Source organism: Clupea harengus, chromosome 9, assembly GCF_900700415.2.
Source record: "Clupea harengus chromosome 9, Ch_v2.0.2, whole genome shotgun sequence".
Classification (NCBI taxonomy): domain Eukaryota; kingdom Metazoa; phylum Chordata; class Actinopteri; order Clupeiformes; family Clupeidae; genus Clupea; species Clupea harengus.
In genome coordinates, this window is record NC_045160.1 from 11,334,102 (window position 1) to 11,347,287 (window position 13,186).

A 13,186-nucleotide genomic window follows, 5' to 3' on the forward strand; every position below is an offset into this window, starting at 1 on the left:
CAACCTAGACAGAGAGAGAGAGAGAGAGAGTGAAAGAGTTGGGTAAAGGAGAGGGAGAAAGAGTTACACAGTGAGAGACAGAGAGGGGAGAAGAGAAGGAACTGGAGAAGAGATGGCAGCTGGAAGTCTCCCACACGCAGAGCAGGCAAAGTTATAATAACAAACGTTTGCAAGAGTCCTCTGACGTTGTGGACAGCTGTTTTGGAAATACAAACAGGAAAAGTTTGTGCTTACAGAGCGAACAGAGAGGCAAGATGAAGTACCGAGCAATGGTAAGAACAGAAGCCTGAGCGGCAGTGCGCACGGTAAACTAGCAGTCTTATGTTTTCTTTGAGGTGTCTGGGTTAGGTGTGTTTGAAGGAGAGGGTACTTTTGGAGGTGGACGGCACATATGTCATAAACTGGACCTGGTCTCATGCTGGGACCTCTGTAGATCTGTCTGTGTTTGAAGCTAGCTCATACTTACCTAATATAGAAGATTCATAAGAAGTTGATTTTAATAGTGACTGTGTACATTTGTTTTGCATGCTGTTTTGCATTGACTTTAAGTAGTCATTTGCTGCTCTTACTATGTCATGAAACTGGAAATATTTCCTTAAGTGAGTCTGTTTAAATTTTAAATTCCCATTACCTGATGTGTGTGTTGTGCATGTTAGTGCGAGTGTGGGTGTTCCACCCCCGTTGGTAGAGGCAATCTCTGTCTCTCCATCACTACCCCTCCTGCCAAATTCTTTGGCACTTAGACAGAGGGAGAGAGTAACTGGTAATGAAACTGCTGCCTATCACTGGCCTGCCCAGCCCTGCACATTGCTTCCCATCGCTGTCATCCCTCAGGCATTCTCTGCAATCGTTCGGTGGCCTAAGGCCTGTCAATCAAAGGGTTCGGTGTTGAGGGGGCTTCTGAATGTGAAAGGGATTCTGTTTTTACTCTGATACTCCACTGATCTGCTCTACAGGGCACCAGAACCTGTTTGATATGCTTTGTCTCTGCTTCAGAGTGATAGACCCTTGTCCATAGTTGTGCTTAAGACGTGCACCTCATGTCATCATGGGTGATATCAGCAGTCTGTTTCATCTGTTACATCCGATGCTTGTGCGCTTTTTCCAAGCCAAGGAGAAATCTGTCAGCTCTCTTATCAGATATTGTGTTACTATGTAAGTCTGTAACTATGTAAACACCTCAAGTGACATACAACTGGAATGAGGCTTCTGGTACGCAGAAGGAAGATGACAACTGACTTGCGGTATCGATAGAGCTTCCTGTTCACCAGTGACACTCTCATTTTTACTCATTCACTCATTTACTTCACAAAGTTCCTCTCCCTCTTTGTCTTTCATTATCTCACTCTCTTTTTTTCCTGTTTCACACTCAGCCTCTTGCTCTTTCTGTTTTAATTTGAGCCTTTCCCATGGACAGCCTGTTAGAGGATACTAAGAGGAAGTGCTGTTTATTTACAGATACACATAGCTTGCTGCTGCAGAGTTCATGGGATACTGGGACATAATAACAGAGAAACACTCTCAGAGAAACACAGTTTTACCATGAAATTGTCACTTTGAAAGGAGAGCAAAGTCTCTCCAGAGATCGGCCCACACAATCAGCTCAGAACCTCAGCGTGTCTGGTTACGGCAGAGGTGGGATTCAGGAATTTGTCCTAGCTGACTTGTCATCTAAATGTCCTCTGTTCTGTTTCGACTCTCGAGTTGACTATGAATACTTTCTATTGTTCCCCACAGGTTTGTGACCCAAACGGTGCAGCTGCCAACACAAGCCCTTTCCGCTGGTGTGGTCTGTGTGTGTATGTATGCCGTGTGTCGTTCGCGGCCTATGTACATGTGTTTGTTTTCTTTGAACACTCTCACCTGCTGGGACAGAGCCCTTCGCCGCTGTCTGACTGCTTTCCCCTAGAGGCTGCCACGGAACAGCTGTGAACACCAGTCCTTCAGCATTCCTTTAAACAGCCATAGCAATCAAAGCTAATCATGACCTCACAGTGGCAGCGGCCTCGTTTGCCTCACAGCTTTCTTGTGCAGCATATCACAGCAACTCTTGTTCCCCTATGGCAGAAAGCAACTGTTCTACCTTACATAGAAAACACAAACGAAACAACATTGTCTTCTGGGGATTTTGGAAAAGACTGAAAGTCTCCCAGGGAGGTTTAGATGAGTCACATTTCCACATGTTGTCTATAATGCTCCCGAGCAACCTCCCTACCAGTGACTAAGAAACTCAATGCTTACCATTAGACTGAGGCAAGGTCGTGACCCCCAGAGAACTCAAAAGTTCTCATAGTCTTCCAGACAGCTGTGTTGAGAACAGTGAGCTGGTGACTCTTTTCCACCTCTCAGCCTCTGCCTTAGTTCATCTATCATCAGGAACCCTCTCCATCCCCCACTTCACCCCATCCTAGAAGCTGCCTCCCTGTCATTTCATTTCATTAATGCTTTTCTTGGGTGCCAGTACTTTCTCTATTATCAATATTGGGGTGACGATGGCTCTGCATAGCAAATGTCTTCCTTGATTGTGAAATGAAAATAGGGGTGGGTCTAGACAATTGGATGGTTAAATCAATCTGTACAAAAATGCTGTATTTCAGTTTCCTGCAGCAGAGTTTCTAAACCTGTTGTGTTTGAGCAGAGTTCTCTTCAGACATGGCAGTAGTTGCAGGATGTAATGGAAAGCCATGCTTGAACTGAGTCCCTGAAACTGTGCTGGCATACTTCGTGCTTGCGCAGTTCCAACTCAAAAACATTCATTTGAAATGTGGCCTCAGCTCAGAATAACGTCTCCACGGACTATTGACAGCATTGCAACATGATGCGTGCTGACGCAGGCATGCTGCTTCTAGACTGCTCCATACTTAACTGATCTGCCCAGCAAACCACCCAGATTTAAGGGCTTTTTTGTCCTTGCCTTGTGCCTCCGGCTGTAGGAAGGTCAAAGCCTAAAGAGCAAGCATTGTTTGCAGTTAAGCTCACTCAGTCGCTCTGTGACCAGCTGGCTTTGACAATCTCCAGAGGAGGAAAGAAAATGAAAGATAGAGAGAGAAGGACAAAAACTGAGAGAGAGGAATGGAGATGGAGAAAGATTGTCAGACAAACTGAAGAAAGAAAGAAAGAGGAAGAGAGATGCACGATGAAACTGACTGAAAGAAAGAAAGAAAGGAAGAAGAGATGGGGAAAGACAAAGCATTAGAGAAGTATTCCCAGAGAGTTAGCGAGGAGAGAATGATGAGGATGCAGGCCGTGAGAGCCTGTGAGTGTGTGTGAGTGTGTGTGAGTGTGTGTGAGAGTGTGTGAGAGTGTGTGAGAGTGAGTGAGTGTGAGAGTGTGTGTGAGAGTGAGTGTGTGTGTGACAGTGAGTGTGACATGCAGGAGCTGCCCGTTAGCTCGGCTCTCCCCACTCCTTTGTTTGCTCCACAGGATCTGGAAAGTGTGACAGCATGGCGGAGCGGCCCTAGGTAAGCACGGGGGTGCCGGGGGCCGCGGGGCCGCACGGATGTTGGACAGGGAATGCCGGAGTGAACGGGACGTGAGCAGGAAAGCCGAACTATAAAGCCTCAATGAAGGAACAATGAAGTAATGGAGCAGGAGCTCCGAGAATTCTGTTTAGAAAAGGAGGAACGAGAGAAAGGGGGCTTCCTCTCTTGTTAGATGACTGAGGTTACATTAGAAAGGGCCCTGGAAGTGTTCCACTGTTTTTGTAGTTTACCCCAGGGAGTGTTTTTCTCACGTCTCTGCCGGTGTTATGTGTCCAGTATAGGATGCATAGATGACGACAGCTTCTCTAACGAGCTGGAAGTTATGAGGCCTTGGAAAGCGTCCACTCACAGAGGCCTGAAGTGTGCGTGTGTGTGTGTGTGTGTGTGTTCTCAGGGTTGGTAGACCAGTTAGGAAGGGGGCACAGGTGAGGTAGGTGAGAGACAGCGTGACCATGAGTTGAGTCACTGTGCTGGCTGGAGAAAGAAGCCTCTGTTGTGCCTGTCTCTTCCCTCCAATGTTTGACTAATACTAGAGATGGGCAAGGATCTCAGCTTTGTATGTTGTGTGATGTCTTTGGTTACCACCAACCGCAACAGGTGCTTCCCGTGGTCCAGCTGTATAGATAAGCCAAAGTAATTATGTAATGAAGCCCCGCCTTTTCATTCCATTTGTTTTGTTTTCTCTCGCACATATCTATTAATCATTGTGATGGTGAAAAGGCTTATGACATAATCATTTGAGGCTCATATAATCACAAATTTATCATCAGACTTTAATGAATGAGTAATAAAATGCTTATCTAAGATTGCCAGTGCCAGCCCATGTGGTATTAGACCTCCATTTGAAAAATAGCTAGAATCCCCACAGAAATAAGTATTTCCGCTCTTTGTTGTGTTTTTGTAAAGCCCCAATTACAGTTGCCCATAGTGACAGACGGGTGAGCAGGTTATGCCTTGGCTACTTTTACGTCCGGAATGAATGTGGGTTAGGTTTGCATTCATGAGCATCATTTGTTTAGCAGTGACCGCGGAGGAGAACATTTCCTTATTGTTCCACTGTGACTACCTGTCATCTGTCTGCCTATGAATCCCACTCCACTAAGAAAACAGGAACAGGGACAGGGAGAGGGAGAGGGGGGTGTGAAGGAAGGAGAAATGAGATGGAGGAGTGTGAATGAGATGTAGGGAATGTGACAGGGAGAGATATTAAAAAGGGCTTCGCCATGAGTCGTTGGGAGTTGCCTGCGGAACACTGAGAGAGGAGTGAGAGAAATAATAACGATGATGACGACGATGGTGATGAAGATGTGATTGATAGTGCAGTCACTTCCTGGCACCGCACTTTTCCGCTGATCTCCCTCTGTTCAGTTCGCTCCTCGTGTTTTCTCTGTGTCTTGTCCTCCACCCCCCCTCCTCCTCCTCATCTCCTCCTCCTCCTCCCCTCCAGTGTGAGGGTGCTCTAGCCGCCGGTGCTGAAGTTGCCTCAGCGCTCCTTAATTAAAGCGCTTTCTCAGGTGCACGGACGCTCCCAAGGGCCCCAGGGCTGCTGTGTCAATAACAAAACAACAGTATGGGCAGCTGTTGTGTTCACACTGCGCTGCTGAATATTGGCTTATTTGTCTGTCTGTTAGTGTGTGGGTGTGGGTGGATGTGTGTGTGTGTGGGGGTGGGTGGGTGGATGTGTGTGTGTGTGTGTGTGTGTGAGTCTGCATCTGCGGGTGTGTTCGTCCCTGTGCGTTGTTTCGAGGAGCAGCATTACAGTAAATCCTCTGTGGTCAGCATTACAAAGAGGTCTTCATTAACGTGAAGTGTGTGTGTGTGTGTGTGTGTGTGTGTGTGCAAGAGTGTGTGTTTGTTGTGAGAGAGCGAGAGTGCGCGTGCAGGCACAAACGTTTCCAGAATCGCCAGATCACGACAACCTTTCCACTCTCTTTGGCTTGAGAGGAATATTTTTTTTCGTAGAGGAAAAAGCGCAACAAGTTAGCCCAGACAGTGAGGCCATGGATCTGAGTAAACTGGGAGACCTGATGCGAAAAACGCAGAGTGCCATCCTCGAGAAGGAGCGTCTGATCAAGGGCATGGATGACATCCAGTCTGTAAGTGCTCCTAATGAGACTCGCTCAACCGCGTCTCTCCTCTACAGAACTTTGGGTGGAATTGTATGTGCCGGCCGTGGTTGTGTTTTGAGGTGTGACTTTTCTTCATGTCACTGTCTCGATTCTGTTTGTATTTAGGGTTGTGGTCACATTTCCTGAACGTGAAGGCTGATGTTGCAACTTGTCGTGGGTGTTTATTATTTTATGTACGGTCTGTGGTCCTGTAAACATGTTCCATGAGCATGTCTAACCTGCCACACTGAGTGCCTGGGGAAAACGGCAGTAAGCGTCGTGAGCGTACACAGTCAGATAGCAGACAGAGGACGTGTTGTGCGCCGTTAGAACCACTTCAACATATTGAAGCGTTTTGCGGCAGCAGCAGCAGCAGCAGCTTCACAAACATCAGTCACCTGCTCCTGGGGACGCGCCTGTTGTCTTAGAGTCTCAGAGTTTGCTTTTGCCTCCTGACGTGTTGCCCTCTCCCTGTACAGGCGGTGGGCACAGACGGGGTGCGTGCTATGATGGAGAGCGCCCTCACAGCCAGAGACCGGGTGGGCGTGCAGGACTTTATCCTGCTGGAGAACTATACCAGCGAGGTGGCCTTCATAGAGAACCTGCGCAAGAGGTTCAAGGAGAACCTCATCTACGTAAGTAACCCCGGTGCATAGAACACATGTTGTTGCTTGTTTTTTTGTTGGGGGGGGGGGTTACTGTAACCGTCAATGGGCGGGCGTGGTCTTTAAAGTGTTGTTACAAGGTTGCATCCAGTTGTGCTCCTCTTCAATCTGTCAGCTGCCTGCAAAAAAAACACAGACATCAAAAACTCTCTCTCTCTCTCACTGACTGTGTCTATCTGCCTCCCCCCACCACCCCCACACTCACACTCTCTCACCCCTGCAGACATACATTAGCTCAGTGCTGGTGTCAGTGAACCCGTACAAGGACCTGGAAATCTACACCAAGCAGCACATGGAGAGATACCGGGGAGTCAACTTCTACGAGGTCTCCCCCCACATGTGAGCCATCCCCGCCCGGGGCCCTTTCTGGTTATGTAATCACTATCAAATGGACAAATTGGGCTGGTGATGCATGGGCATGGTGTTTGCATGGCCTGTTGCTAGGAGATATGGGAATTCCTGTGGAATATTTGAGCTTGCTGACCATTGTGGTTGTGGAATGCATGAGGCTGACTTTGCCGTGAGCGCGACATTCCAAAACTCATTCAGTTCAATACAATTTTATTTATATAGCGGCAATAACATTGCCTCAAGGCGCTTTACAGAGCCCTAGAAAAAGCACTAAGGTAACAGCGGAAAGGAATTTAACAGGAAGAAAACTTGAGCAGAACCCAGCTCACAAGGGGGAACCCATCTGCTTTGGGTTGGCTGGGTAGAGAGATAGAAAAACTTGTTTTTATAATCTATTTGTTCCCTAGCTGAATGTTTTCTGTCTGTCCAAGTTGGTTGAGGGCTCAGGTATTTATTGCGTCATCCTGGCATTTTCTCATAAAGTGGGGCCAGGGGGTTGTGCAGAAGTGCCATTTACATTTAGTCATTTAGCAGGCGCTTTTGTCCAAAGCGACGTACAAGGGCGAGAACAGTCAAGCTACGAGCATTAGAACCCTGGTGTAACAATAAATACTACTTTACATAGAAAATAAAAATAAAATAAAACAAAATAGAAAAGAAGTGCAGGAATGTAACCGCAGGTCACCAGTGGAGCGGCTATCTCAGCCTGCAGTGACGCAGCAAAAGGGCCTGAAATAACAAAAAGGACCCTAACCCGCACTCGCTGATGGACAGCAGCAGGCTCTCATTCCAGCAGCAGCGCTCCGCTCCACACCCACCCCAGGCACATATACATCCGGCCAAATGTGTCCACAGCAACATGAGCTGTCATACTGCAGAGTAGGCTTTTCCCATCAAGGCATGCCCGTGACAGCATTATGTCATCTCCACAGCCTTAATGAATGAATGAATGAATGAATGAATGAATGAATGAATGATGCTGGCTTGGATTGGAATATAGTTTGGATTGATCTCACTGAGCCCACATTTGCTGCATACATGCTCATAGTATGAACTGTAGCACTAGAGTAATTTAGGCCGAGTTATAAGATATGATCTTTCTGTTATTCACTCCCATCTCTCTGCCTCCTGTCAGCTATGCTGTGTCAGATAATGCCTACCGCTCCATGCGCACCGAGCGGCGGGACCAGTGCATCCTCATCTCTGGAGAGAGTGGCGCTGGGAAGACGGAGGCCTCCAAGAAGGTGCTGCAGTACTACGCCATCACCTGCCCTGCCAGTGAGCATGTGCAGACCGTCAAGGACCGCCTCCTGCAGTCCAACCCTGTCCTGGAGGTAAACAGCCCTGCCGACTACACAGTTTCATCGTTTCATCGGTCATTTATGTCATGTCGGCCCAGACATATTAAGGAAAGCATCTCTTCAATTGTGTCACGTGTGTTGCATGCACACACAAAAAAAAACATAAATACATCATCAGTATTGAAACTGAGGAACAAAGGAGAGAACAAAGTTTTGTGGACAAACCGTGTACTTTTTCTAGCAAATATGTTTAAAACAAGATAATGAACAGTATTTTGTGTTCTGCTTGCCAGTACTAGTCTGCAAACATGTCTCCCAAGGACGCACTGCCACATGAGAGCACACTCACACACCTTCCTCTGCAGGCCTTGTTTTGGCAGCAGGCACTCGGCCCTCTCTGCTCAAACTACCCTGCCTCACACTGCTAATGACCTGGAGCAGGGATTAACTGTGTACAGAGCAGACACACGCAAATTACAGTGCAGCGTGTAGAGCAGGATGTCTGAGAATGCCGTGGCGGCGGGGAGGGGCAGCCGGCGGATGCAGCCGCCGTGTGTTGTGGCTGGGCTGCCGCTAGCCTCCAGATGTTTGGCAGATGTGCGAGGGGTGCGAGAAGCTGCCCCTCTTGTGATCTGGCCCCCGTGTCTGGGAAGGGCGCAGCGGGGCCTTGGCCTGTTACTGGGTACACGTCGCTGTTATCCGTCTACATTTTATCTTCTTTTTTTCCCCCTCTGTTTTCCTCAGGCTTTTGGGAACGCCAAAACGCTGCGCAATGACAACTCCAGCCGCTTCGGAAAATACATGGACATTCAGTTTGATTTCAAGGTGAGAGGTTCATGTTATGTAATATGTGTAACATGTCTGTGTTGACTGGACCTCTCTATTTCAAATATTCATATTTTATCTCCATTTTCCTTCCCATGACATATATCCATGATATGTTTGTGTGGCGTACCTCTTCCTATGTCTCATGCTGCATGAATTGGGTTATTTGCATGGGGGTGGGGGGGTTCTCCATACCTGCCTGTATATTGTGTATGCCTACCCCAGTACCCCTGCATCACTCGTTCCTCTCGCTCCCCCTCCTTCTCCTCCTCGTCCTCCTCCTTCTCTCCCTTCTTCCCTCGGCCATGGCAGGGTGCTCCGGTGGGGGGCCACATCCTGAACTACCTGCTGGAGAAGTCGCGCGTGGTCCACCAGAACCACGGCGAGCGCAACTTCCACATCTTCTACCAGCTGATCGAGGGCGGCGAGGAGGACCTGCTGCGCAGGCTGGGCCTGGAGAGGAACTCGCAGCAGTATCAGTACCTAGTCAAGGTGTGAGATGCTCTCACAAGTGCACCACACACACACACAGACAAACATACATACAGACAGATACATTCACACACACACACACACATACACACACACACACACACACACACACACACACACACACACACACACAGAGAGACACACATACATACAGACACATACATACACACATACACATACACACACACACACACGCACGCACACACAAACTATTGCACTCACACACACTGCACCTCCACAGTCTCTTTCTCTCAGTCACTCACTTTGACCTCTACAGCCACAATGATGTCCACTCATTCATTAAGATAAACACCCAAGCGCCGTCTGTAAACATGTGGTCGTATAAATGTAAACATGTAAGCGTTCCACACACTCTTATGCCCACACACACGCTTTCACTCTTGCACACACAGGTGTGACTCAGACATAATCCATCATTTAAACAAGCACACACACATACACAGGTCTCCGCCCCCCCCTCCACCCACCTGCTGTTTTAATGGAGGAAGTGTGGATCAGCCGAGCCTCCTCCCTCTGCTGCCCCCGGGGGAGTTACCCCAGAAGTGAGCTCAGGTCCCTGGAGACCTCGTCAGTAATGCTGCATCTGCCAATGCAGCCTCCACCCAGGCACACACACACACACACACACACACACACACACACACACACACACACACACACACACACACACACACACACACACACACACACAGAGACACACACACACACACACACACACACACACACACACACACACACACACACACACACACACACACACAGAGACACACACAGAGACACACACAGAGACACACACACACTCGCTCTGGTGCTCCAGACCATGTCCCCTGTCTTCCTCTCAGATCCTCTTCTCACGATACACCCCCACTCACTCACCATAGGCCAGATTGAACTGCCCTGACCCACTATTCACACAGCCATGACCTTTGAACCTCACATCCCACACTCACTTTTTTAACTTTGCACATACATTGCTAGTTTCCACACACCACCTTCATCCCTTTCCTTTCAGTGTATGATCAGCTTAATCCCATAATCCACGTGCTACCCATATTCATCATCTATGTGCAGTCCATACATTACACTCCCTTCACCATCGCTCATGTTACATCTTATATTCGCTGCTCACAAACCTACACCTCTCCTTCTCAGTAATATGCGATACTAGATTATGGGATACGTATATGTGCGTGAGGGAGACTAGCAGAATTGAGCCAGACTTAAGAGTCATTTTGATCTGTTACAGTTCATAGTTTATAGTCATAATTTTCTTTCGTTTTATAGTTACAGTTACAGTTTTCCTCAGCAATCATTATTTCCCCCACAGGTGTGCTAGATGTGTTGGTGACTGTACAGCCAGTAATATCTGTATGCTGTGGGTGTGTTTCAGGGAAACTGCCCCAAAGTGAGCTCCATCAACGACCGCAGTGACTGGAAGGTGGTGAGGAAGGCTCTGAAAGTCATCGGCTTCAGCGATGATGATGTGGAGGTAAGACACTCCCTCCCACAAGGCTATAGTCTAGAACGTTCTGCCTCATAACTTGCACACAAAACCCATTATTGCATTCTACAATGTAAGCATTATGCTGAGCACACTGCGCTTGTTTGAGAGAATATCCAGATTTCCTGTCACTCTCAGCACATGGCCGTACTGTAGTGTGAGTTTGACTGAGTGTGTAAGTGCCTGGGTGTGTGTGCTGTGTCTGTATTTGTGTGTACGTGTCTGTGTGTTTAAGTTGTGTAGATGGATATCTGTGGTATGTGTACATCATGTGCATATGTGTGTGTCTGTATGTGTATCTGTGTGTCTGTGTGTCTGTGTCAGCTAAGAGTAGATCCTAAGCAGGATCTCAGAGACAGTGCAGCAGAGTTAGGTACCTCCCCCTGGGGAGCAGTGAGATGTGCTGAGCTGAGCGAGAGAGGAGGACCCTGGCATGTGAGAGGTGGATTGTGCTGAGCGCAGGGGCTTCTGGGCTCACGGCCATTCTCAGTGCCTCTAAGATCCACAGAGGAAAAGCAGCTGATTATGCTAGCCGTGATAGCATCTCACTGTGTCCCAGCCCCCGCCAAACACACAGTCCTAAAACACGGTTATAAAGCATTAGCCAACACAGCCATGAAATGACCGCTATCTTATCTTATCTGCACCATTTGATCTGCCTGCATATCTCCCATTTTTTTTCCATGTGTTGTAACATCTTCCACTCTCTCCCTCCCTATCTGCCCTCGACAACCACCCCACCCCCCCAACCCATCCGCCCTTCTCCCTCTCTGTCCACCCTCTCTCTCCCTCTCTCTCTCTCTCTCTCTCTCTCTCTCTCTCTCTCTCTCTCTCTCTCTCTCTCTCTCTCTCTCTCTTCCCACTGGACCTGCCTCCCTCCCTGTCTCTCGGCAGGAGCTGCTCAACATTATTGCCAGTGTGCTACACTTGGGGAATGTCCAGTTCGCAGGAGAAGACAGTGGGAATGCGTGGATCCCTTCTGAGACACAGATCAAATACATGTCCAGGGTAAAAACACAAAACACCAGCCACTCCACAGACAAACCCACTATCTAGTTGTCTCACCTCTCTCGTAGTATGCATAAATTATACTGCATACTAGTTTTCTCACCTCTCTCTAAGTATGCATGAACTAAACTGTATACTAGTTGTCTCACCTCTCTCTAAGTATGCATGAACTATACTGTATACTAGTTGTCTCAGCTCTCTCTAAGTATGCATGAACTATACTGTATACTAGAGTACTAACAAGTATCCTTTTTGGTCCTGCAGCTGATAGGAGTGGATGTTGCTGTGCTGAGGGAGGCTCTCACACATAAGAAGTTCATTGTCAAAGGCGAGGAGGTGAGTATGCAGCTCTCGGCTCACAGCAGCGAGTGCTCCTAGAATACATTTCCACAGGGCGTGACAGTGTCACACTTCGACATTCTTACATGTCAGTGAATGAAGTGGTTTCTGTGTGTAACAGTTGGTATTTCGTGTGTGTGTGTGTGTGTGTGTGTGTGTCTGTGTCTGTGTCTGTGTGTGTGTGTGTGTGTGTGTGTGTGTGTGTGTGTCACAGCTGATGAGCCCTCTAAACCAGGAGCAGGCTGCAGCAGCCCGTGACGCCCTCTCCAAGGCCGTGTACGGGCGCACCTTCACCTGGCTGGTCAACAAGATCAACGATTCTCTGGCGGTCAAGGTACACCTACGCCTTTCAATCTCGCACACGTCCGCTTCTCCTTTAACTGCCGCTGAACCTCGCTCGTGGGCGGACAGATCACAACAGTATCCCATTCCAGGCAACTACCGGTTCTGAGGCCTCCCATGGCTTGTTATTTGTCAGTAAAGTACATTAGTGCACACACACACACACACACACACACACACACACACACACACACACACACACACACACACACACACACACACACACACACACACACACACACACACAGCAGTCCTCATTCTGTTCCTCCGCTGTATAGCGATCTCTGTGAGAGTGGGCCTCGGCTAATACTGCAGCACAGGAAGAAGTCAATCAGTCCTGACAGCATGGCCGGCTCAAATCCCTACATTGATGTTTGGCTCCCCCTAGTGTTGTTTAGAAGCTACAGCTGTTAAGCGTGAGAGGAATGTCGTCTGAATGACTCTATTGAGATGAGCAATTGCTCTTTTGTTGACTCATTGTGTGACACATTTTGTAGGATGACTCAAGCAAGAACGCATCTGTAATTGGTCTTCTGGACATCTATGGGTTCGAAGTCTTCCAGAACAACAGGTAGAATAGTATATTTGTATTGTCGCAAAATGAAATTAATGACATTTGAGTTTAATTATGTCCTCTATTTGGGTAAGTGTTAAAATAATATAATAATATAATATTGAAGAAAGTGTAACTTTGGTACAGTTTGTACAGACTTGGCCTACAGTGTTGTATCTTTACCCACCTTTTTTCCCT

At 47.9% G+C, this 13,186-nt stretch overlaps 1 protein-coding gene across 5 annotated transcripts in view; it reads left to right on the forward strand.

Annotated features, from left to right (window-relative positions):
• myo1cb (myosin Ic, paralog b) overlaps positions 1–13,186 on the forward strand; it is a 40,479-nt gene that overhangs the window by 17,342 nt on the left and 9,951 nt on the right. For 4 of the 5 annotated variants that reach the window (XM_031573385.2, XM_012828869.3, XM_031573386.2 and 1 more), the window contains 10 exons: positions 6,070–6,225; positions 6,479–6,594; positions 7,742–7,940; positions 8,652–8,732; positions 9,045–9,224; positions 10,636–10,734; positions 11,641–11,754; positions 12,019–12,090; positions 12,308–12,427; positions 12,933–13,006. In XM_031573385.2, the coding sequence (XP_031429245.1) occupies positions 6,070–6,225; positions 6,479–6,594; positions 7,742–7,940; positions 8,652–8,732; positions 9,045–9,224; positions 10,636–10,734; positions 11,641–11,754; positions 12,019–12,090; positions 12,308–12,427; positions 12,933–13,006 (1,211 nt within the window). Of the gene's footprint in view, positions 1–45; positions 273–6,069; positions 6,226–6,478; positions 6,595–7,741; positions 7,941–8,651; positions 8,733–9,044; positions 9,225–10,635; positions 10,735–11,640; positions 11,755–12,018; positions 12,091–12,307; positions 12,428–12,932; positions 13,007–13,186 lie in introns of those variants that run through there. The other variant, XM_012828870.3, reaches the window with a different exon arrangement.